The following is a 25,451-nucleotide window of genomic DNA, read 5'->3' as shown; positions in this document are numbered from 1 at the left end:
TTGGGCCACAGTCTACCCCTCATTCCTTGACAGGGGCTGATGGGAATTGGAGTCCAACGAGATTTGGAGGGCTACAGGTTACTCCACCCCTTCTTTAGGAGAACCTTTTCCTTCCTTCGCCAACCTGGTCCTCCAAGTGAGGACTACACTTCCCATTAGCTATTTCCCATTGTGTTCCCATGGGCCAACACAATCATTCTGGCTGAGGCTGATGAGAGTTGTTGTCCGGAGGGCACCAGGTATATCCTCTAAAAATTCTCACTGCATGAATGTTCACAAACTGTCCCAAAGCTGCCTGCCACCTATGAATGGCTCAGTATGTGGGTTACAGGTCAAAGTAGCTGTTTTATTACAGAAAAATTTCAGAAACAGACAGGAAAGACAAGTTGCTGAATTGCAACTCATTACCAAGCTTAAAACCATGGAGAGACCTGGTCTGAATAAGGACACTGGATTCTTATCTCATTATACATGATAAAGCTTTCTTTAGCACTTCAGCCCTTGCTTTTTCCTGCAAGACCAATAGCAGTCGTTAACAGTCGTCAACAGGTTTACCACTCCTATCAGCCAATCACCCATTCCCACCACCCTTCTGAGTAATACCCCCACCCCCACCCTCTGACTATACATAAGGGTCTGGTGACTTCTGTTTCAGTGTACTGAAGAAGTGTGCATGCACACGAAAACTCATACCTATGACAAAGTTGGTCTCTAAGGTGCTACTGGAAGGAATTTTTTATTCAGTATGTGGGGTACTCAACATAAAGGTTACTGGCTCAATTGTAATGCTCTTACGTGTGAAGAATGCCTTTGAGAATAGCACTCCAGCAACAGATGCAGATTTAGGGGAGCACAACCAGTTTGGGTGTGAAGCCTTGGTGGTGCTGCAGAGGGATCCACAGCTATTATGTAGAATGGAAAGGGGAGCAAATTTTGGCATCACAATGGGCATAACTGAATTTTGAGACCCTAAGGCCCGCCTTTATTGGCAGAGTTTGGTGAATTAAAGGAACAAAGCAGAAAGTTTTCTCCAAAAAACCCTCTATTGAATTGTCAAACGTACAGAAAAATCTTAAAAAATAATTTGCAAAAAGGTCAATATGCAAAACAAAAGCCATTGTTATTATTCTGGTCTGTCCACAGGAGCCTAGTTCCTGCAGGTGACATTTTGCTGCCTTTCCAACAAATCCTCTGGAATAAGGAACTGATTCTACTTCCCAATCCATAAGAGCGCATATCACACTGGGGTTTTGCAAAACTTCTGTTCCTAGGTAAATGAAAGAAAATTGGGTTGGGATGTCCCCCGTCTTTTATGATTTTATTGTCTAAATTATGACAATAAAGGCTGAATGAATGAATGAATGAATGAATGAATGAATAACTACTTCATTGTTGCCTTTAGCAAGTATATTTTTCTGGGGGTACTCAAAGGTTTGTAGTACCAGCACTTTCTTAATGTTAAAAGTGTGGCACTTACTGTAACAACTTCATGGTGATTACCAGCACCATTTTTTCTGTATAAAAAGCACTGCCTTTAGCTGTTCTATTTTTGCCTTACCAGTCTCTGTTCTTCTTTCTGGCTAGTCTCCTTTTCCTGTTTGGGTTCTTCCCTGCCATCTGTCTTCGCTTTAGCAGTCTTGGTGTAAGTATAAGAAATATTCATATTTCTTTTATGCCTTAAAATATTTTGCTATCCTCTCCCTGATTCAATATAACATTTGGGCAATTGTGTTGTTCTCAGGTATGTAATCTGATTCTCAATCCCTCTCGTTTTTATGCGACAATGTCTCTCCTTGATAGCCTTTACTTTCTGAATCCAACAGCCCATTACTGAATCTGAGTACCAGAAGTCTGGTGCCACAGGGCTGGTAAAATGGAGCACTGAGAATACCTGCAGCTTTGCACATTAAGCGGTGCAAATAATGGAAACCAATCTCTCCATGCTGGCTCATTGAACTATACAAATTGTCTATGGAAGCTGGCCATCTTTTTGAATATTGGTAGGGCAATGGTTTGTAGCTCTTGGAAGCAGAACAGCAAAATGATGGCACTGTTAGCAGAATGTTCGAAGAGCCCTGCATTCTAAAAAGCAAATACCGATTTTTTCCATGTATAAGGCTATGGTTTTTTATTATAAAAAATGTAAACAATTGGGGGTTGTCTTATATACAAATAGTGCAGAGGGGGGCGGGCGATTGGTGGCAGCCGCTAGCAGGAGATTGTCAGTGGCGATTGGGCGGGTGATTAGTGGTTGCGGCAAGGCCTGCTGGCGATTGGCTGCAGGGGCGGCAATTGGGTGTGCAATTGGCTGGTGCTGGCGGTGAGCAGGCAGACAATCGTTGACTTAGGCGAGGTGTGTGATTGACAGTGGCGGTTGTCAGGCGGGTGAGAGATTGTCGGCAATCCCCCCCAAAAAAAGCTCAATGACTCTAGGGCAATCTCCCCCCGTTTTCTTAATTTGGGGTCCCCAAAAATAAGGGTCTTATACACGGGGCGTGTTATACACAGAAAAATACGGTATAACCTTCTTATCTTTAAAGTATTTTTAATGAGTAACTTCATGCAAAGATATAAAATATAACATAAAAAATAGGAAAAAAACATAAAACTATGAAGAAGTGGAAGAAATTAAGGTGAGATTTTCTCCAATTTTCCAAACTAGAAAACTGCTAAATTATGCAAATTTGTTATCCAACTGATTTTCCTTAATGTGTCAGGCATACATACGATATACTGTACTGTTAATAACTTAGGCATACACTGAGTTTTGGGTAACCACATCACTAAAGGTTGAAGCCTGTATAGAATGCTTGAAAGGGGGCGTGCTACCCTGAACACCTTGCAGAATAAAATAGAGAGTATTTCGGTGATGGAATGATTGAATATTAAAAAGAGGTTGACAAGGTCATTTAATATTAACATTAGATGAAGTGTTGAATTTTTCTCTTCCAGCTGTATCTATGCTGTCTTCAAGCCCACCCCATGTATTTACAAACCACTGAGTGTTTACCCATGGTATGTCAGCCGTATATGGGCAGCAGCAGAAGGGAGGTAAGAGTGAGAGAGGAAGCTGGCAGGAAGAGGAAAAGCAGAGAGAGCTACTTGCTAACATCAGGCCTCTGGTAGAAGCAGCTGGGTCTAAGAGGCTGTGGTGTGTGTAGGTTTTTCAGTTTTACAAGCCAAGGATCAAAAGAAAAGCATAATGATAAGTAGCTGATAACAAATGTCCCCTAATCTCCCCTATCCCCTCTTCTTCCAGCCCCCATGCTCGGTGTGTAAGTGTGTAGCTGTGTTTTTGAGGTCTCATCTGTCTATTCCTCTGTTGACACTGTTATACAAAACCAGGCGAGATTCTTCCACCTGTCTCAATGTGAGATAAGCAAAACATGCCCACTCTAGCCAAATGTCAAAAGAGTACAAATCAAGCGATAAGCACACTATGAGAGCATAGAAATGAACAGAGGGCAGCCTTTGCCAACCTGGTGTCCTAATGGGTGTTGTAGTTCCAAGCTTCTAGGGAGCATCAGTCTGGCAACGGCTGCCCTAGAGATATGATGGGCAGGATGGGCATACCCAGCGCGGGGCAGGGGGCAGCTGCCCCCCCCCCCCCGAAGCAAAAAAAGCCAAAAAAACCCTAAATGGTTACGGCCCGGCAGGGAGGAAAGCGCTCAGCTGCGCTGCGCTCTGCTTGGCTCGGTTCCGCTGCGGCGTGCCTGCCTTGTTCGCCACACGGCGGGGAAGGAAGATGCACAAAGGAGAGGGATAAACGCTGCAGAATATAAATATCCTCAACCTCTCCGATGTCCAGCGGCCCTCGTGCCAAGGTGCAAGGCGAGCCCCCAGGCGGGCAGGCGAGGAGCCCCCTCCCTCTCCCCACTTCTTCTTTCTTCTTCTTCTTCCTCCACCTCCTCCCCCCTCGCCGTGAATGCCCAGGGCAGCGTCTGCAGCTGCACTGGGATCCGGCGCCTCCTCCTCGCCTCTACCCTGGCCGTGATGCTCAGCTCCGGCAAGCACCACCGGCAAGTCCTGGCCCGCCACGGGAGAAGGGCCCTGGTAAACCCCAGCGCCTTTCCAGGACCCGCTGCTGCGCCAGGCGGGCAGGTGGGCAGGTGGGCACTGCCCAGCACTGACTGCGAGGGTGACCCCCGGCAGACACTTCCCTGTGCCAGGCCTCCCGCTTTGCATTACAGTTCCTGCCTTGGAAGCTTCCTGCCGCAGCCGCCTTCTGAGTTACATTTCTGAGGTTTCTTCTTCTTCTCCTTGAGGAGGGGCGAGCGGGAGGCAGGGGGCTGCCTTGCAAGCAAGGAGGGGTCAGAAAGGGGAGTGGAGGTTGTGTGCGCCTCGGAGACGTTTCCCTCCCACACTTAAATGGCCCTCTTGTGGGAGGGAAACGTCTCCGAGGCGCACACAACCTCCACTCCCCCTTCTGACCCCTCCCCTCCCGTGCCTTGGCCCCCCCTTGCCCCCCCTAGTTTTGATCCTGGGTACACCCCTGATGGGCACTTATGGTGATGGTTTCCCACCAGTTGATGAAGATACAAGTATTCATGAGGGTTTTCCCAAGCACATTTTTTGGACCAGCTCTACTGGTATTCCTGGGTATCAGTGGTTTTATCTGTTCTAAATATTGATTGTTTTATTGCTTTGATTGTACAATGAAAGGTGGTTTATAAATATTTTAGGTAAAGAAAGTAAAATGGACAAATTCCCTTTAATTGACTGGGAACTCAGCTACATTGGCAAAGAAAAAGCGCTTTATATGCTGTTTGTATGCATTATAACAGAGGGACCCAGGTGGCGCTGTGGGTTAAACCACTGAGCCTAGGGCTTGCTGATCAGAAGGTCGACGGTTCGAATCCCTGAGACGGGGTGAGCTCCCGTTGCTCGGTCCCAGCTCCTGCCAACCTAGCAGTTCGAAAGCACGTCAAAGTGCAAGTAGATAAATAGGTAAATGGAAAGGTAAATGGCGTTTCTGTGTGCTGCTTTGGTTTGCCAGAAGCGGCTTTGTTATGCTGGCCACATGACCTGGAAGCTGTACGCTGGCTCTCTCGGCCAATGATGTGAGATGAGCGCCGCAACCCCAGAGTCGGTCATGACTGGACCTAATGGTCAGGGGTCCCTTTACCTTTATGCATTATAACACGGTGACACCAGATGGCGCTGTGGAGTTCTGTTTTTGCCAACCCGATTTCTCATACAAAGTATACACCGTGTTTAACTGAAACACTTCTTTTATGTGTCTAGATCCAGCCTGGGTTCCTTTTGGAGGGAGGGCAGGGTAGAAATTTTGCAAGTGAATACTGGTATGGAACAAAATCCCCCAAAGTTGTGGATAAGTGGCCTTGTGGTAAAGATGTCTGCTATTTGTAACCCTGTCTAGTCTGTTGAAAGGCGTCTCCCAATTAAGGGCACGTTGCATAAACTTAACACACATGACAGATAATTGGCCAGAGTTGCTACCTGCTGTTTTGAAGTTGCAAACCACGGAATGTTGCAAACACTTAAGCCTTTGAAGTAATTGTGTTTGTCACAGAGAATGAGACTCAGCATGGAGCAATATGCTGGACTAGAATGCAGTACCCAATGCAGAACCCATTAAATTGTTCTGGGCTGGCCCACCTATGAGTCAAGATGAGGCAACTGCCTCAGGCAGCAAGATCCACAGGGGCAGCAGATCCCGATGTACCTGTAGATCTCACCGCTTCTTCCCTGGCAGGATGTGTAGGTGTGTGTCATTTTGTGGTTCTCCTTAGGTGCCAAAATGTCTCAGGCAGGCCCTGGTCCTGAATATTCTACTGATGCTGAGGGAGAGACAAGGAATTACTCTTATTAATGTTGCCTGATATGAAATGCAGCCTCAAAAGGCTCCCAACTTCCTCCTGGCTTTAGGGGGAGAACAGGTTGTGCTCTAAATGCAATCTTCTTTTTACCAGCTGCAAAGAAAAGCATTCTCAAACAAACTTTTAAACAATTATGTAAATATCTGATCTGAGATTGATTTTAGACAGATGGGAAATATCTTCTGGTGTCTGCATTTTCAGACAACAGAAGGTTCAGAATTAGCCTTGTACAAGCCCCTAAACTCCAGTTCAGTTCATTTCAAAATGTTTCAGATGTGGCCTTTAGCTTCTGAGTACAATTTTTTTTTGAGGAAATTACATTTTCTTGTGCAAGGTCACTCTGAATGCAAGCAGGAACGGGTTGTTGCAATGTGTCAACACATTATGAAACCTCTAGGTTTAAATAAAATTAGCATGAGCCATTAGCGTATAGCTTTTGCAATTAGTAATGAAGTCAATGAGTAACAATCAAACCTTATAGGATGTTTTGTAGCAGGAGGGAGGAGTATAGCTAAACTAACTAGAAAGTCTTGTTCCTGAGAATACTGTACAGAGAGGTGTTGTCTTCCATGAATTTTGTTACCCTTCTTTGTTACTATTTCAGCAAAGTGTTAATTTTGGTCTGGTTAGCTGAGAACACACTGCTTGAAACCAAGAATATTTTGCTGGTAAGTGATTTGTTTAGTGTTCTGTCTAGCCTGATCAAAGCTTTAGAATTTTACTGTCTGGCTGTATGCAGTAAAGCTTATTTGGCTGGTGATTTTTGTGTTATAAATCAAATATGATTTCTCATTGTGTGGTTAAGAAAGGTTTCAAATCCATCTGTTCTGGTTGCTAATTAAGCTAGCAGTTCACATTTAACTGAACTTTAAATCTGTTTAATGCTAAATGCTCTCAAGCAAGAGACTATGGGAATTGTAGTTCTGGGAGAAATAGGGCAGTGATCTTAAGCAAACAATTTCTACTACCATTCATCTAAACCTCTTTCAGCTAGTTTAAATATGTAATGTAGATTTACCATAAATCAACAGTTCAATAAGTACATCAAATGAAAAGATGAGAAGTTTCGTCCAGGTTACCTCTGCATCTGACACCATATGGTGTGATTCCACACTTATCATGACACATTTCTTGGTATCTTTGAGAATTTTTACAAATCTTCTCTTCTTCCTCTTCCTCTGCTCTTCCTTCAGCTCTTGCCTGCCCTATACCTTAAGGTGCCAATGAGGGTCGCAACATTGAAGCAACATTATTATAAGAAGTTTTATTGATTTTCAGTGTATAAACACAATTACAAAGAGCCAGCCCCCCATCCCAACTAACATTAAAACAAATAAGGTGGCTCCTAAAAATATACCCCTCTGGTGTTGAAAGGGTAAAGGGGTGTGTCTCCACCATACTCTGTATAATGAAGACATCCAGCTGTCTCTCTCCTTTTAATCTAATGCAGTTCAAGCGGTAAATGTGCTAAAGAGATGTCTGCTGCCAGGGACTGGATTATAAACTGAAGCTCAATTTATTAGACGGTTAGGCAGGGGTATTGTTGTTAGCTGGCTTTATGGGAGTGACTGTAATAGCTCAGTGACAGAGCACAGGCAGAAGGTCTCAGGCTCAATTCCTTGCATCTCTAGTTAAAAGGATGAGGAGTGTTGCTCAAGTACATCTCCCACGAATCCTTGCCTTTGGCCATGTTGGCTGGGCCTGATGGGAGTCCATTGACATCAGCGAGAGGCACAGGTTCCCCAGTCAGGCCAGACAGATGAACAAATAGTCTAAGTCAGGGGTCCCCAAACTAAGGCCCAGGGGTCGGATGTGGCCCAATCACCTTCTAAATCGGGCCCACGGATGGTCCGGGAATCAGCATGTTTTTACATGAGTAGAATGTGTCCTTTTATTTAAAATGCACCTCTGGGTTATTTGTGGGGCCTGCCTGGTGTTTTTACATGAGTAGAATGTGTCCTTTTATTTAAAATGCATCTCTGGGTTATTTGTGGGGCATAGGAATTCGTTTATATATTTATTCAAAATATAGTCTGGCCCCCCACAAGGTCTGAGGGACAGTGGACCAGCCCCCTGCTGAAAAAGTTTGCTGACCCCTGGTCTAAGTCTAAGACAACTTCCTGTATTACTGACCAGTGAGGTGGGGTTTCTAGCCTCTTCTGAACGGTGTCGTAAATCAAGTTTGCAGTTGGGAAGGACTGTTGGATCTGTCCATTACCTGGGATGAAGAGCTAGCATCGTTCGCAAGGGCACACATGGTTACAGCAGTCAGAATCCCTCCTCCTCCTATTCCTTAAGTCACCAACAGAGAGAGCAACCTTTAAACAGTTTAAAAGAAGGGTGGGTGACCCCTATTGCGCTGGAAGTTGTTGGACTCCTGTTTGCCCCTGGGAGTTGGAGTCTAGCAACATCGGAAAGGCTACAGGTACACTGCTCCTGGCTTAAAGGAGGAAGCAGCAAAATTAGAGGCAGCTGCCACTACATGGTAAATGCCGGATCCCCTCCAAAAAAACCCCCCACCAAATTCATCCCCTAGTGCTCACAATTTGGGAGAGGAAAGTCAAAATGACACGCCTACATGAGGCAAACCATTTTTAAAAAAGAAATGTTCAATGGAACCCATGTTGTAAATGGGTCTGTCTTTTTGAAGACTACACTGCAGTTGGTGCCAGAATACAGCCACAGGAGTAGTAAACAGTGTTTCCATGCACTCTGGCTTCCGTCACGGTGTTCCATTGCGCCAGAAGTGGTTTAGTCATGCTGACCACATGACTGTCTGTGGACAGCAAGATGAGCGCCGCATCCCTTAGTCGCCTTTGACAGGACTCAACTGTCCAGGGGTCCTTTACCTTTACCTTACCTTACAGGAGTAGTGACTGAATCTGGCTAGTCAAAACATGCCTTCTCAGCTTTACTGGCTTTCTATATGTTTCTGGACACAATCCAAAGAGCTGATTATAATATTTAAAGCCATGCACAACCTGGGGCCTGGGACTCAAAGTACCCACAAACCAGTCTCCTGAATGTTAAGATCTGCATCCATAGCTCTTCTCTGGATATCCCACCTGTGAAAGCTTAGGCTAAAGCTACAGTCTTCATGAGTTTTTTGAAGCACTTTAAATGTGCTTCAAATGAATGCTGCGGACCAGAGTTTGTCTTTTAAAATGCTTTCCATTTGTTTCACTGCTGTGTTTGTGGTGTTCTCTTTTTGTTTGAAAGATGGTTTAGAAATTTCAGTTTGAAAGTTAATGTGAACGCATGAAACTACAGTACTGAAGCACACAGAACTTCTCCCTCTCTATGCCCAATATCATGGCTTTGTTCCAACCAGAATTCACTGGAACTCAGTTCTGGCACCTCTCAGGTGGGCACCACTGCTATTGTAAGAGAATGAGGAAGGTGTTCATGGTGAGTTCTGGCACCTCTTTCTCTAGAAAAATAGCATTGCCCACTATACTTTGTCTTAGGAGCATATCTCTAATTACCACTCTTCCCAATTTCCCCATATGATCTGGACATGAATGTGTGGCAGCAGTAGAATCAGAAGATATATTTGCATGCCATCTCCTAAGGCACTGAAAACAGGAAATAAACTCAGTATCATTGTAACAGCTAATAACTAGGTACCTCCCAGCCTTTCACTGTAAAAGAGACGTGCAATAATGTGCTGTCCTTATGTGTCATTTTATCCAGTTCTCAATATTTGCCGTGTTAGGAACACTAGATGCAAACAAAACCACAATCTCCTGCCACCCCATTTGCATTTCCTCCTTTGATATCTCCTAAGGGCTTTTGTGTCTAAGAAGGGATATAAAGCTATTATTGGTTGGCTGTACATGATGTGGTGTGCATTAAGGCTAATCCAATGTCTGGGAGTTCCTAGAGTTGCTATCTCAGTGGTTCTGTAATGTAATGAGATTTTCTTCACTTAAATTTGAATCGATACTCCTGATATTGTCAGCTGACTGGTCTCCTGAGGCTCAGGCCTCAAGAGTCTCGGGGCCTAAATAGCAGTGGGGACTTGTCCTTAGGAAGAAAATGGTCAGTGCCCCATGGCCACTGGCAGACGGTGGCCAATCTTGCAGAGCCTGAGCCCACTTCTCTCCTCTTCCCCCACACTACCAGCATTCACTTTCCATTGTCTGTCTTCTTGCTTGGAGCCTGCATCACTGTGGTGTGATGGCACACTCATAACACCAGGGGAAAAGAACATATTTTCCCCAAACAATTCCCATTGAAAATGGCTTTCTACAAAGGCAAGGACACTTACCAACTTTTCCTTGTGGCTGGCAACACCTAGACAGTTATTTGCATACAATCAGCCTCAAGCACTGTAACTGCTGGTTCCCATGAGCCAGTTTTAGATCGCCATTGAAAGCAACAGTGATGGCAGTGGAGAGCACTCAGAGCCAGGCCAGCAGCAGTTGCTAGATACGTAGCTTCAATCTCCTCCCACCCCCCGCTCTCATGCCCTGTGCTCCCAATGATAGCAAAATCACAACAGTCTTGCCCACTCAGATCATGGTGAATAGAAACTGCACCAGCTGCTGTGAGTCAGGTGGTTGCCTACAACAGCTGATCTCAGATTACCCGACACAGAGTTATGATTTGTCACACACACCCAACTCAGGATGCATAGTGACACCCTGCATGAGATACACACCCAGTTATCCCTCCTCTAGCAAGTAATTATTCTTTGGTCATTCACAGTTCTCTCTTTTCTTTCAGGAGGTTCATCTCTGAAATAGCAAGACCAACCGAATAGCACTTACTTAGAGTTACCAAAGAGACAGTTATACATAGTAACACCACAGGTCAGTTGATTTTTTTCTATGCCATGCCTATGTTGTTTTCTTTTGGTAGTGATTTTACTGTAAGTCCATGGCTGTTGTTTTACTGCCATGGATAAATAGTTTCCGACAATAACATTTTTTCAGGTGCTGTAGAGTGGGGATTGAATGGCGGTAGGTTGTGTGAAGCAGGTGTATGCTGGATTCACAGCACACACTTGCTGAAGAAACTGTAGCCTAGCATGTCTAACAAGTGTTAGCCACAGATGATTCAGATAAATAGTTTAAATGTTATTGTCGGAAACTATTTATCTGAATCCAATCAATGTGGCCAGCATGTCTAACAAGTGTTAGCCACAGAAACCTTAATGCACTGGCCTCTTCAGTCTGTGACCATTGGATTCCCAATACAGTAATACCTCGGGTTACGAACGCGATCCGTTCCGGATCGCAGTTCGTAACCCGAATATTTCGTAAACCGAACGCGATGGGTGCCACCATTTTGCGCATGCGCAAAGCGCGATTTTCACAATTTTTGCGCTTTGCGCATGCGCAGATTGTGCGACCACGCGCGCGGCGCTTCTGCGCACGCGCGCGCGGCGAAAACACTTCCGGGTTTGCGCAGTTCGTATCCCGAACTGTTCGCAAACCGAGGTGGTCATAACCCGAGGTACGACTGTACATAGTCAAAAGCCAGTGAAAAAGAAAGTCTGAATCTGCCTACTACCAAACTGATAAGGCACCAGAAGTTTATACAAAAACAGCTGTAGAAAGAAATTATTCAAAATGTTCTAAGTCAGACTTTACCAACCTGGAGCCTTCCAGATGGTGTTGGTCTACAACTCCCATCAGAACAGCCTGATGGGATTTGTATTCCAACAATATCTGGAGAGCACCAGGTTGGCAGAGGCTGGTCTGAGTCTTTAATATAATTCAATACAACGCGCATGTTGAGCCAATATTTTTATTGTCCACTTGTGCCTTTGATGAAATAGGCTTTTGGCTATGGAAGGGTAGCAATGCACATGTTGCTTCAATGATAAGCAGTGTCCTCTTTCTGGAGTTCTGTTTTTAAAATAATGCAGTATAGGCAGAGATTATTTTTCAGTCTCTACTATTTTTAATTAAGCTATTATTGCTAACTAAATTAATGATAATGCTTAGATATTACTACTTATTATTAGTAACACAAGAAGCTGACATATTCTGAGTCAGACCATTGGTCCCACTGGATCAGTACTGTCTACAGTGGCTGGCAGTGACTTCCCAGGATTTCAGGCAAGGACATTTCCAGCCCTTCCTGGAGATGCCAAGGATTGAACCTGGCACCTTCTGTGTGTAAAACTGTGACTCTACCACTGAGCTACTTACTTTTCATGTAAATAAGATAATGCAATTCTTTTTCCCTTTTGCAGTGGAATTGCAATACAATGGTACCTCAGTTTAAGAACAGTCCGGTTTAAGAACGATTTGGTTTACAAACTCTGCAAAACTGGAAATAGTGTCTTGGTTTGAGAACTTTATCTTGGTCTAAGAACAGAATCTGAATGGTGGAAGGGTCCTGGCAGTAGGAGGCCTCATTAGGGAAAGTGCACCTCGGTTTAAGAACGGTTTTGGTTTAAGAACGGACTTCCAGAACAGATTAAGTTATTAAACCAAGGTACCACGGTACTTGATTTGCTGCTTCAGCTGATATCACCTAACCACTTGATCAGCTGTGCAGCGACTTCATTCAAGATGTATTTGTTAGACAAATACATAATAATTACTATTCATGCATTTCAAGTGAAGCTTAATTGTGTCTTGTTAGCAATGTATCAGAGAAGCCAAGGCACACCCAGGCATCTCCCCTCGCCCTTTCTCATGGTATGTTGCCTATAGCAGCATTCTTTCAAAATTGTAGGATTCCTATGTAGAAATCATTATAAAACACAAGTGCAGAGAACTGATGTTGCAGGTATATATAATTCTCACAACTATTTGGGCCTTTTCCCCATTGGGTTGGAAATGAGCTAGTAGATTAAAATGGCTTACAAAAAGTGTAGCGATTAAAATGAATTCCTCAACACAATTCACAGCAGCTCCTCCAAACATAAAGGCATTTCATTGGCTCCTCTTCTTCACTGCAGGCCACTTGTCAGATCAAGCTATTTTTTTTGTTTTAAAAAAGAGGCTCATCTGCAGTCTATTTTCATTACTTCAGTAAAGAGCTATGAGGCTCAGAAATGAAGGAAGTGAAGGACAGTCCTCTAGAATAAGAAATATCCCTTCAAATGTGAGACAGTTGATCACTCTAGGGCCAACAGTCGGGCTGTGTTCCAGTGAGGGAAACTAACCCCAAAATTATCTGAACAAACTGAATGATGTGAATTTCCAGGTGGTTCCAGCATCACTGAAATGGTACATTACATTTGAGGACAGTTTGTAAGCTTGTCTTCATTACATGGTTTTGATCATTTGTGTTGTTGTTACCCTGCTTGGTGACCGTTTCTAAAGTCACCTCCGCACCGATTCTAAGCATTGACAACAGGGAACCAGCCTCTAGCCATTTTCTGTCTGCTGAAAACATTTCTGTCTCCATCATTCAGAATAAATCTTTCAAGGCAGCTAGCAAGAAGAATGGCAAAATATGGCACAGAGTAAAATATTGAAACAATGACTGATAAACTATTGAAAGAAAACCATACAACGCTATGGTAGAAAACTAAAAGTAAAAATGGTAAAGGAAGAGGTAGTTCATAATTAATTAAATCGGGGTGGGGGGGGGATCAATTGTTGTTGGACTCCAACTCCCATCAGTCTCAGCCAGCCTGACCAGCAGACAGGGATGAGGGAAGCTGTAGCCAGCAGCATCTGAAGTCCCATAGGTCCCCCACCTATTGAAAGCATGGGAGCAAATTGTTTTATTTAGCCGGTGCCTAAATGCTAGCAGATTCTGATCATTCTGAAACTTGAGCATGATCACAAAAAGAAGCCCTGACTTTAGTCACTACCTGCACCATTTCTGGGAGTTGGGGGTGCTGGAGCAGAGCATCGGAGAATTATCTCAACTTGTGGGCAGATTTGTAATGGAATAAGCAGTCCTTCAGATACCCTGATTCCAAGCTCTATAGGGCTCAAAAGGCCAAAAACCAGTACCCCCAATTGCCCCCAGAAACGAACTGGAAGGGAGTGAAGCTATTTTAATACCAGTGAAGTATTCTGACCAGTTGGTTTTGACTAATCTTCTGGCGGCTACCATATGTTGAAATGAAGTTGTTTGTTTTTTAAATTGAATTTTATTTAATTTTCATACTACAATGCATAACAATATAACATTATTGTACATAATTCCTGTAAAGGCTTACATAACAAAAGCTTACATAACAAAGTCCATTTATCTCCCCTAATCCTCCCCCCTCCCCCACCCTCTTCCCTGGTCGGGCCTTCCTTCTTCAGATCTTTAGCCATGTACACAGTCTATTCATTTGTGCTTGTATATTCGTGTTGGCTTCCCCCCTTTCTATCCAGTTCCCGTAAAATGCCCACTTATTTGTGATTGCCCATCTATCCTCTACCATTATCTGTGCAAATATTTCTGATTGTACGTATTCAAAAACATAATCGTTCCATTTTTCCATATTCCATTTAGTTTGTTGACAGGCCCGGCTCTAGGTGCACTCCCGGTGGCGCGGGGCTCCAGAGCGCCGGGCCGGCGGGGGGGGCGCTGCGCGACGAAGCCGTGCTGCGAGGGCGGGGGCGCCGGAGCGATCTCCGTGCCTCAGCGCCAGGGCGCCCGACCTGCTCAAGACGGCCCTGTTTGTTGAAATGAAGTTTCTGAGTAGTCTTCAGCTCATTGCAGGCTCTTCAGCACTTCTTCTACCTCACCTGATGATGGCATCACATATTGATGGCATCACATGCCGAATCCGTGAGCGACCTTTCCGAGTAGTTGCATGTAGCATGAGATGCAGCATAGAGCTCTATGGGACCTCCTGGCCCTAAAGCTGTGGGGAAGAGGAAACATTATTCAGCATTATCTTCCGAAACCAATCAGTCGGGTAGGGACAGAAATGCCACAGCATGATGCCCCCAAATCCCAACATAGATAATGTGGATGAACACCATGGTTAATGGCAATGAGTGCCACTGAAAGGCCCAGGATACATCATTGACAATAAAACCTGTTCCTCAGAAAGATGATCTCATTGCAAGTCATGTGGCTGCTTCATGTCTTTCTATTGTATCATTCAATGCAGTCTTATGTATGTATACTCATAAATGTCTCAATGTGTTACCAGGATTTCAAAGTTAGAATTGGCACCCCTTGGTTCCAAAAGATTGTGCTGTGTCCTAGATTTTAGGCAAGTCAATTGGAAAATCATAACAACTTTCAAGGTGTCCTGGTTTTTACTTTTTGAAATATGGCAATCCTACAATGTGTTAACTGGGCTTACTCCCTGTTAAGCAAGCTTAGAATTGCAGCCTTACTGCAGTAAATAAAATGTCATGTCACATGACTCATGTGTGAAGCAGTTCTTTCTCAAGGAACTCTCAGGTTTTATTATTTGCTTTTTTTGTTTCCTTATTTTTTAATGGTTGTTAACACTTTCTTCCTGTACAGATTTGAAATGGATTATGAAAGATCTGAAGGACTTAACCAGATTTACAATCTCTTTCTCCATCTCTTTTAAACAGACACAACAATGAGTAACTCAAATTCTGCTGATTTAATTCATACAGGGGGAAAACAAGGTAATGAAACGATGGGGAGACTAAGCCTGGGGGCACATTATTGGCTTAAAAGATAACTGGGCAACCAAGCATATTATATATATATATATATATATATATAGAGAGAGAGAGAGAGAGAGAGAGAGAGAGAGAGAGAGAGAGAGAGAGAGAGAGAGAGAGAGAGAGTGCTTGGGGCTGTACTAAAGCGACATTTTTCAAAAGGCAGACATCCATGTGTTTTGTTTCAGCTTATTCTTCTGTAATATTTTGAGTCATACCCATAAAATACTTTGATACAAAAGTCTGCATATTAACAGCCTGATTTTGGGCTTTGAATGGGATATGTGAATTGGTGAGATCTCTCTTTCAGTTTTAACAGTACCACTGTCTGTAATTTAGCATTTCTTGATTAAGGTAATTTTAATTTTTTATGGAAATTACTCTCTTACAGTATGTAAGGCTAACTCTGTTTAGATATGTAAATAATACATGAAAAGTGCTTTACCATCAGTAGTACATCAAGAAAATCCTTGCTGTTTTTTCTCTTATACTTTTAACAGGTGGGAAACCAAAACGAGGCAAGAAATTAAAACCGCAAGAAGAAAGTGAGGGTGAAAGTTCCTCTGGGGAGCTTAGAACAGAGAGTCCATCAGAAGGTAACTCCAAAAGACTGTATGATGCTTTGTCTGTGTGCAGGGGAAACTGATCTTCACTTGGGAGCTATCTTGAATGCCAAGCTTCAACATGGAAAAAGCACTTGCAAATCAATATTCAGATAAACCCAGCAGCCAAGTTCAGACTAGTGCTGAGCTGAAACAGGGTGGACCTTCACAACCCTTTTTCTCACCCACTCATTCTGCACAAAACCTGCAGAATACCACCTCTGAGATATGGCTGGCACTGAAGAACTTTTGGCATCAGCTGTAGACCCAGCTACAGTATTTCATCTATTTGCCGCCCTGGGTGTTTTTTGTTTTTTTTTTGAGAGAGAACAGGTGGGATATGAATTCAATAAATCGGTAATAATAAATGCACAGGACTTTGTAATGCCTTGTCAAGTTTTGTTGTTGCCTTTCACTGTGTTAGCATTTGTTTTTAGATGCTGTGTCTAATTTAAAAATATGGAAAGGATAACCTGCCCTTCAGTTGAAAAGGGCACAAAAAGAAAAATTAAAGCACAAAAACAAACTATAACAGGAGTTTCTATGTTTTGACAGCAACATAAGCTGGAAAATTTTACCTTAACAATATTTTTATCTGTTCTATATTTGTGCATTATTTTAGATTCACCCAGAGAAATCCTTCCATATGGTGAATCAGGTAAGTCGACTAAAATCTTGAGCAGCACAGTTTTTAGGTTTGAGGCCCTTGGGTAATACCCCACACTCTGTATCTGTGAGCGGACCAACTCCTTCCTCCTTCATGTTGCTGCTGCTGTTGACTTCACCCCATTTCTTCTCTTTCTTTGCTTCTCTTCTGGGCCAAATTGACATCCCTCTCTCTTCTGGGAGAGACACATGTATTGGTAAACCCTATTTGCTGCCACAAAATGTGTGAATTCTTCCTAAACAAAAGGCCTCACATGGAAAGAAATGGGTTATATTGAGCTTGAACAAAGCGGCTAGAGTTTTCTGGTTTGGGGATGTTTCAAGACAAGTCTTCATTGCTCCCTCTAGTGGTAACTTCACTCAACGGCTTCTGTGCATGGGTTTTATTGTGGCGAACCACCCAGTGACCGAAGGGTGGCCTACGAATTTAATAAATGAATATAAATAAATAAAGTTATTTGGGTTGATGAGTTGCAGTCAGAAAAGCATGGTGAGCAAGGCAAGTGGTTGTTACAATGCATAGAGGTTTATTTTTGGCGAGGTAGGAAGAATCTTCATACATATGCACTTCCTAGTATTGTAATGTGGTTTGTTTCTGGTTTGTTTTGCACAAGGAGATGCTTGTTTGCTTTGGTCTCCTCCAGATGACCTATTTATTGAACATTCATTCTGATTTGTTTCCACCAAGATGGTAATGCCAGCTGTTTGTTGAGCATTCACTCTGATTTGTTTGCAGGGAGATTTATACACCATTGTATTAAGTAATTACCCCATGTTTTCCAATGCATTCCCCCATCACTTTAATTCTAGCAAAAAAAGATCCATTTTTTGGTGGGGGGGGGGAGGAGGTAGGCAGGCAGGCTTGTTGCACAAGATTGCCAGATTAACTTTAATTGCACAGCCTGAATTTGTCACTATGTGACTGAATCCCACCTCAAAATCGTGAAAGTCTGAAGAACCTTTTATATCAGTCTGTGTTATTTTTCAGAAGTTGTGTGCAGAGATGGGGAACCTGCAACTGGTAAATACAAATTGCAGATTATGTTGTTCTTTTCTATATAATTCATGCCTTTTAAGTCTCATACAAGTACCGTGTTATCTGCCTGGGCTATGAAAGCTTCAGCATTGCATGATCTGCCATATCATACAAACTTATAATCATGGAATTGCACAGTTGGAGGGGACCCCAAGGGTCATCCAACCCCCTGCAATGCAGGAATCTCAACTTAAAACACCCATGACAGATGACCATCCAACCTCTGCTTAAAAACCTCCAAGGAAGGAGAACGTTTGATTTTACTTAAAAAGCGTTCTAAGATGTTTCGTGAAATAGATTTGTATTTATAAACATTTTGGGCCACTCAATGGCGATTTCCTAAAACAAAACAAAAAACAGAGTACAGTGGTACCTTGCAAGACGAATGCCCTGCAAGATGAATTTTTCACAAGACTTGTGCGTCTTGCGATCTGACGGTGACTTGCAAAACTAATTTGTTTTGCGAAAAATTCATCTTGCGAATCGCGGTTTCCCATAGGAATGCATTGAAATTTAATTAATGCATTCCTATGGGCAAAAAAATAAATTTCAATGTATTCCTATGGGAAACCGCGATTCACAAGATGAATTTTTCGCAAAACGAATTGACTCGCGGAACGAATTAAATTTGTCTTGCGAGGCACCACTGTATATTGATCCAGTTTTCAAACTAGTGGCCACAGGTGCACCTCGGTGTTTGGCTTCCTACACCCCCCTCAATATTGTGGGGGCTGAGCCCCCTGTTATACAATATAAAGGGCTCAGCCCATAGGAGTTGGCGCCTATGCTGGGTGGGCAGGAGACCGGCAGAGCTGGCTAGGCAGAAGACCCCCAGGGCACAGGGACTGCAACAGTTGAGCCTATTCCCTGCTCTCAGGGATAGCCTTTTAAGAAATGCTGCCTTTGATGACTACCTCCACTGTCGGAGGCAGTGAAACTGAGTTGGTGAGAATCCCAGGTGGGGAGGTTGGTTTTATGCTCAGGTGTGCCTGTGAGCCTCCCTTAAGCATTTGGCTGACCAGTGTGAGAACAGAGTGTTGGATTGGATGGGCCTTATTTTGTCCTTAGGTATTGTAAAATGCCCTGAGGTCCATTGACCAATGCACCAAATAGAAAAATAGGAACAATAATAATAAAGAATAGAATTCAGTGGCTAATATGATGTGGCTCACCTTCAGTTTGTGTACCTGGGATTGACTTTTGAAATTTCATTTCCCATAGCGTATGAAAATGTTCCCTGCCATCCACCTCACCACCCAAGATGGTGGCTACCAGGCATACGAAAAGATGGTAAGAGTTTTACTGACCCTCAGACTCCGGCTGTGGGCACATTACCATTTACTCTGACTCCAATGTACTCCCGCCCCTGAGTACGCGTGACATTAGCCAGAATCCATATGTATGTTGTGGTTTCTTGAGTATTGCTGCTGTTTCATGTGTTTTGCCTCAGACATGTGTTTCCATCCTATTTGAAAATGTAAGCCATGCTTAAGCTGAGACATGTGTGTTTCATACATCCATTGTGCATGCACAACTCTGTCGAATAGGACTTGGCAGTGAGGTTGCAGGCACCAGAGAAGCAAATCAGGTCATAGCACATACAGCACTTAAGAATGCAGCTTGAAATGCACGAGGGGAAAAGCCTCGCTGTATTTTCAAGCCATTAACATGCATGTGCCCTTAATTGCAAAACCTGCTCAGTATGAGCCAGAAGTTCTCCCATGTGCAGGTACCTGATAAAAATGCCAGAATTCATTCCTAGAATTGTGAAGAAACAGTGTAGTGGTGGTTGAATTATGGATGTTTAAATTCTAATACTTGTGTAATTGGTTTACACACTTGCAAACAGCTTCAAAGATTGTTTTGTCATTAAATAGTATATAAGTAAATAAATACTACATGTGAGCACATGTAGGGCAGAGTGCCTTTTCCACAATATTGCATAATCATAGACTTCACGTCTTGGACTTCCATATACAGTGGTACCTCTACTTACGAATTTAATGCGTTCCGAACGCACATTCGTAAGTCGAAAAAAATTGTAAGTCGAATCCCCTAGGAATGCATTGGGAGAAAAAATTCGTAAGTCGAAGCAACCCTATCTAAAAATTCGTAAGTAGAAAAAATCCTATCTAAACCGCAACCAAGATGGCGGATGGAGCTCCATTCGTAAGTAGAAACATTTGTAAGTAGAGTTATTCGTAAGTAGAGGTACCATTGTATAAAGTTCCTAGTAATTAATCAGTAAACTTGCTTATAGTCTTAACAATGAATTGCTGATTCTTGGCGTTTTTAGCTGTGTGGGAATAAAGCATAGTTCCATATTTTAAATAATGTATATGGCTAAGAGGGTTGCTGACTTAAGTTCTTCACTTGAGGTGATGCCTCTGGAAAGTATACATAAATTATATATATGTACAGTGCAGTTAGTGAAAGTTCTGGCTGTTGGTCTAAAGCAGGCATCCCCAAACTCGGCCCTCCAGATGTTTTGGGACTACAGCTCCCATCATCCCTAGCTAACTGTACCAGCGGTCAGGGATGATGGGAAATGTAGTCCTAAAACATCTGGAGGGCCGAGTTTGGGGGGTGCCTGGTCTAAAGTATGTGAGTAATCATCACCTTTCCCCCTCCACAAACATGTGTGTTCCAAAAGCAGAAGACCTCCACTAGTACAAGAAAATTTCAAATTGCAGCCAATAGGGGCATTGAGTTTGATTTTGTGATATCCTTTAAGAACGTAAGAACCATCTCTTCTCTTTCATTTCAGATGAATTCTTCCATTTTGTCATTCTTTGTTTTGCCATTGGAACCTTGTTGGTTTGCTATTACAGATATAAAGGTACATCAAAACTGGAATGCACTACTTTCATTTGGGTAACACAGAACATAATGTAATACAAACATATATATGTATAATTTTAGACTGGACCGTTTCCCTTGGTATTGGTTTGATGACCTTCGCAGCCTTAGAAACAACTGGAATATATTTTGGTCTAGGTAAGTGTTTCGCCTGTACCACTTGAGACAGCGAAATAAGCTGGTATAAACTTTAAGATATACCAACATTCGTTTGATGTTTATATTACAGTTTGAGTTGTAGTGGAGCTATTAGCTTGTCCAGTTTTCTTTGCTTCTTTGCATATAACCATTTGTCTTTCATTTCCCTAATAGTGCACCGCATTAGAAGTATCCTGGAAAGTTTTATCCCCCTGCTTCAGAGCATCAGAATGCCTGGTAATACCTACTGCCCCCTTGGTGTGCCTTTATATACCCCCGTGTAATCATTTGGGTACAGCATAGATAATAGTTGCAGTTTTGCAATTTTTTAATAGAAAAACTCTATTCATCCCAGGAAAAAGGCCTCAGGATTGAGAGACTGTGTGTCAGCTCTGAAGATTGTCATGGCTCCAGGTTTTGAGGGAAGGCCCATGTAAACTTCCTGAGCGTCCTTAGAGACAGAGTACTAAAAGCACAGACTTCTACGTGCTTTTAACCAGCAGTCTTGTGCCTATTGGGACTGCTGCCTCTAAAATTCCTGCTTCTTTCAAACTTCTAAATTAAATGCTCATGAAAGTGACGTTGAAGTGCTACCTTTTCTGACCCACAGCCAGATGGGTGGGGTATAAATAACAAATTATTATTATCATCATCATCATCATCATCATCATCATCACCATCATCTTACTGACGAGTTTCTCTCTCTCCCTTTGTCATTGTGTAGGTTTGAAAAAGATTAACTAAATCGGAGGTGTCAACAGAGCTGGGTGGATCCTGTTAATATTGACAAGGTGTTTACAGGGCTATTATGGCCAATGTAAAATAACATGTTAACCATACAAATGTGAAATTTCCTCAGTTGGAGAGAAGAATCATGCTTACAGTGACTCCTTTGCTTCCTTGGTGTATGTTGTGCCACGTGAGATATGTAAAAGCTGCCAGTCTTTTCGTAGTCAGTGGGTCTGTGGCTGTATGCTGCAACCCCTTTGTGAATGAATACCAGCTATTTCCACTCTGTCTTGTATTTTACCATGCACCAGCTCTCACCAACGCTGAACATTGCTGCTCTTATCTATGGCTAAAATCTCCTTCCCTATACAGTGGTGCCTCGCTAGACGAATTTAATTCGTTCCACGGGTCTTTTCTTATAACGAAAAAATCATCTAGCAAATCCCATAGGAATGCATTGAATTTTTTTTTAATTTTTTTTTGCCCATAGGAACGCATTAATTGAATTTCAGTGCGTTCCTATGGGAAACCGCAATTCGCTAGACGAATTTTTCGTAAAACGAATTCATCTAGCGTGGCAACCTCCACTAGAAAAAACCTTTTGTTGAGCAGAAATTTTGTTAAGCAGGGCATTCGTTAAGCGAGGCACCACTGTACTTGGTCAGGACAAAGGGCTGTGTATAGCCCATGGCTACGTCATGGAAAGTGCTTTACATATTCCGTGAGCCGGCTCATATGATGAGTAGTATGTGAAATAGCTTCAAGACACGTTTCTCATTGTGTGGGGAAAGCTAGTTCACATGGTAATCACTGTGCATGACCACAGCTGGCCTGTGGAACAACTTGGAAGTGGCCTCCATGTGGCAGCCATGAGCCATTGCAGTGGGACAGCTTCTGTTCATTGTGGTGGAACTTCTAGGGAAGTCCTTGGCTGGTTCTTGCTCTTCATTGTCCTATCATCCTGTCATCCATTTGCTTATGCAGCAACACTGCAAGGCTTGCCAATGTCACAGGAATGATGCCCCATTTCTCGTTAACACATGGGATATGCTTTAGAAAAAAGTTATGCTACATAATGCAAGCAATGGGCAATCCTAATGCCCATATCGTGAGCATTATTTCAAAGGTGAAATTTTGTGTGCAATGTTCCCCCATCTCTTCAAAGAGTAGCTTCCGTTCTGTTGCTCTTGCATTTATCTGGATCAAAGTGAATGGGGCATCAAGCACAATGCTATGTATTACATTTAGGTGAGAAATTTTACTGTACCTTTACCAGGCTACTGTTTGTTTTGGTAAGGCAATGAAAAGGCTGGGCTGTGTAAATGTACAGTAGGGAACAAAGTCTTTATTGTTTGATGAAAGCAGTAAGAACTCTGATGTGAACATACCTGATTTGCTTTAGTTCATTAATGTTTAAGACCTTTGGGCAGGTCTTATTTTCTCTCAGCCATTTGACCAAGAATTCAGCTTCAATACCTCTTCCAATCTTCAATCTTGACAACCTCAAATTTTAAAAACTGGCGTTTGGGGGAAGGGAGGAACTGTGGCAAGGAATTTTCTGAAAAGGGAGTACAAGCTCAAATGGCAAAGTAAACTTGGAAGATCTAGTAATACCCTGTTTCTCATATTTTAAGACATACCCATAAAATAAGCCATAGCAGGATTTTTAAGCATTCAAGGAATATAAGCCATACCCCGAAAATAAGACATAGTGATAGGCGCAGCAGCAATGCCGGCCACAGCAGGAGGAGGAGGAAAAAAATAAGACATCCCTTGAAAATAAGCCATAGTGTTTTTTTTTTTTTAGGAAAAAATAAATATAAGACGTGTCTTATAATATGAGAAACACGGTATTGGTACTTCGTTTGTAAAAAACAACAACACAAAATGTAGCTGAAACTCATAAGCCCATTGCTTTGAAATATTCCTACTAAATCTGGGGAAATATTTTGAAATAAATGCGCTGTATCAAACACATAGGGGAAGAGCAAGTATTTTTAAAATTAGGAGTGGGAGGAAGTTCCTAATCTTCTTAACTGAATGTAATCCAGCTATTTAACCAATAATAATTTATATTTAACTAAAAATATCTGTCAAAAGAACAATGGCTTAAATGATTGGAATTTATTTCACCTTTGCTTCATTTCATGCTGGCCTGAATGATGTCTGAATTGTGTCCTTTAAAAAATGCAGTGTTGCTGTGTCGTTACATTGATATACATATGAAAGGCTAGTGTTGGTGTTGACAAGTAACAGATTTTCCATTTTGTTATTTGTGCATGGTCCTACCTCTGCAAGTATCATGACTTCATTTAGAATCACAAAAGTCCAGTTGAGAAGTAAGGATTGCTATAGATGCAGAAGGTCAGCATCTCCAAATGCACTTGATGGCTACACACATCTATTCAGATCAGGCACCACACTTTCATGTGAGGCCCTGAAATGTCATTTGTAGAAGAGGGCAGAATTATATTTCAAAGTGAAATAGTTGCATACCTCCTTTGGCTTCCAAAGGCAAGCCAAATCTCGCTACCAAACAGACCCATGCCTGGGAAAGGGATATAGCTTAGAGGCAGAGCAGTTGCTTTTATGCAGAAGACCTCATTATCATCCCTGGCATCACCAGGCAAGGCTGAGAATGTTCTGCCTGGAGTCCTGGGAAGCTGGTGCCAGTCAGTTTAGCCAAACTCAAGCTAAACGGACCAATGATCTGATTGCCTAATAAGGGAGTTTCCCATGCCAGGCTTGCTGAATGACATTCCGGTTCAGGAACACCACTTTGGTGAACTCTACAGGAGCTCTACCTTGAAGGTTGCCATGTCCTAGTTTTTTTTTACTTAAAGTTCTACACTGATGTGACCTAACACACCACATTATTTATGAATTATAATGAGATCTTGCTATGTAATTCTTGATAGGGTATATAGAGAGGAAGCGATCAAAAGGATTGTTTGAATGGCTTGTGTAGCATAGGGTTTCTCCACTGGGAGACAATAGGAGCCATGTACACATGCACAGGCACAAACATGCTGCAGCTAAGTAGGTCTGCCCCTAGATGGGAGACCATCTGTGAGCAATCTGCAAGCTTCTCTGAACTCTGCAGATGAAGAACAGGATACAAATAATGAATAAATAATAAGAAGCTGCTGTTTCCTCCTCCAGTCCCTTAACCTCTGTTTGATTTCCCCATACACTCGAGATGGCATGCGCCACCTTGCTCCGAGCGCAGATGGTTGAGCAGGCTAATAATAGATCATAAACCTCAGAGAAGCCCAAGGACATGCTGTCTGTGGGTACTTGTTTGTTTTAAATCAGTGATGGGTGAGCCAGGGACTCAGTCCAGCTATTCCAGCTCAGTCAGCACTGATCTCAGGCAGACAGGACCAAGGGACAGAAAATCAGGCTCTTGGCCTTCCTAAACCGATGGGCTATGTCGTTTTCTTCTCTCAGCACATGCACAAGAAGTGTGTTTGGTCAGTATTTAAGACAGGGATGAGTAACCAACTCCCATCAGTCTCCAGCCAGTTTGCAGGGACAGAGGCCAACAGCAGGTAGGAAACGGACACCAGAAAATATGAGCAGAATCAGCTGGCGATAGAGGAAGAGGAGGATGGAAGAAATAACAGCCCCACTACTCTTGGTGCATGGAATACAGTGCATGGAAATGTTTCACCTGAACATAGGAAGCAGGTAGTTGAAGTGAAACGTTGGCTTCTGTATATCGTATTTCACTACTGTGGCAAATGGGAAGTATTTCTAGACAAGCTGGCAGTTGTGTGAGAGAAAAACGTTTCTCAGGGCTAGTAGTACAATGGAAACAGAAGAAGGGACTGAGATGTCACAGCACTACATTCAAAGCCCTATGGTCAGCCATAAAATTCACAATCCCACAAGTGTTTGGAGAAGAGAGAACCATTATAAATCATTTTGGTACATTAAATTACAGCAACTTACTTGGATCTTTCTGTTTTAGGTTATGTGCTATTGCCTTATCATGTAGGTTTCCAGAAATCCTCAC

General features: G+C 42.7%; 1 protein-coding gene across 3 annotated transcripts; it reads left to right on the top strand.

Annotated features, from left to right (window-relative positions):
* TMEM40 (transmembrane protein 40) lies at positions 1–25,436 on the top strand. Of its 3 annotated transcripts, XM_035106326.2 has the most exons (14): positions 1–1,271; positions 1,585–1,642; positions 2,953–3,051; positions 6,445–6,508; positions 10,569–10,654; positions 15,308–15,364; positions 15,904–15,999; positions 16,628–16,663; positions 17,660–17,692; positions 18,929–18,997; positions 20,475–20,546; positions 20,630–20,704; positions 20,879–20,941; positions 21,429–25,436. In XM_035106326.2, exons 6-14 carry the CDS (start codon positions 15,316–15,318, stop codon positions 21,446–21,448), a joined length of 513 nt encoding a protein of 170 aa, XP_034962217.2. In that variant the 5' UTR covers positions 1–1,271; positions 1,585–1,642; positions 2,953–3,051; positions 6,445–6,508; positions 10,569–10,654; positions 15,308–15,315; the 3' UTR covers positions 21,449–25,436. The 3 variants fall into 3 exon arrangements, with proteins under 3 accessions (XP_034962217.2, XP_060127426.1, XP_034962218.2); XM_060271443.1 differs by lacking the exon at positions 1–1,271 and having other exon boundaries at positions 1,483–1,642; XM_035106327.2 differs by lacking the exons at positions 1–1,271; positions 1,585–1,642; positions 2,953–3,051 and having other exon boundaries at positions 4,453–6,508.
* Positions 25,437–25,451: the final 15 nt, after the last annotated feature.

The sequence above is a fragment of the Zootoca vivipara genome, chromosome 2 (genome assembly GCF_963506605.1).
Source record: "Zootoca vivipara chromosome 2, rZooViv1.1, whole genome shotgun sequence".
Lineage (NCBI taxonomy): Eukaryota > Metazoa > Chordata > Lepidosauria > Squamata > Lacertidae > Zootoca > Zootoca vivipara.
This window is presented reverse-complemented; position numbering and strand designations above follow the sequence as displayed.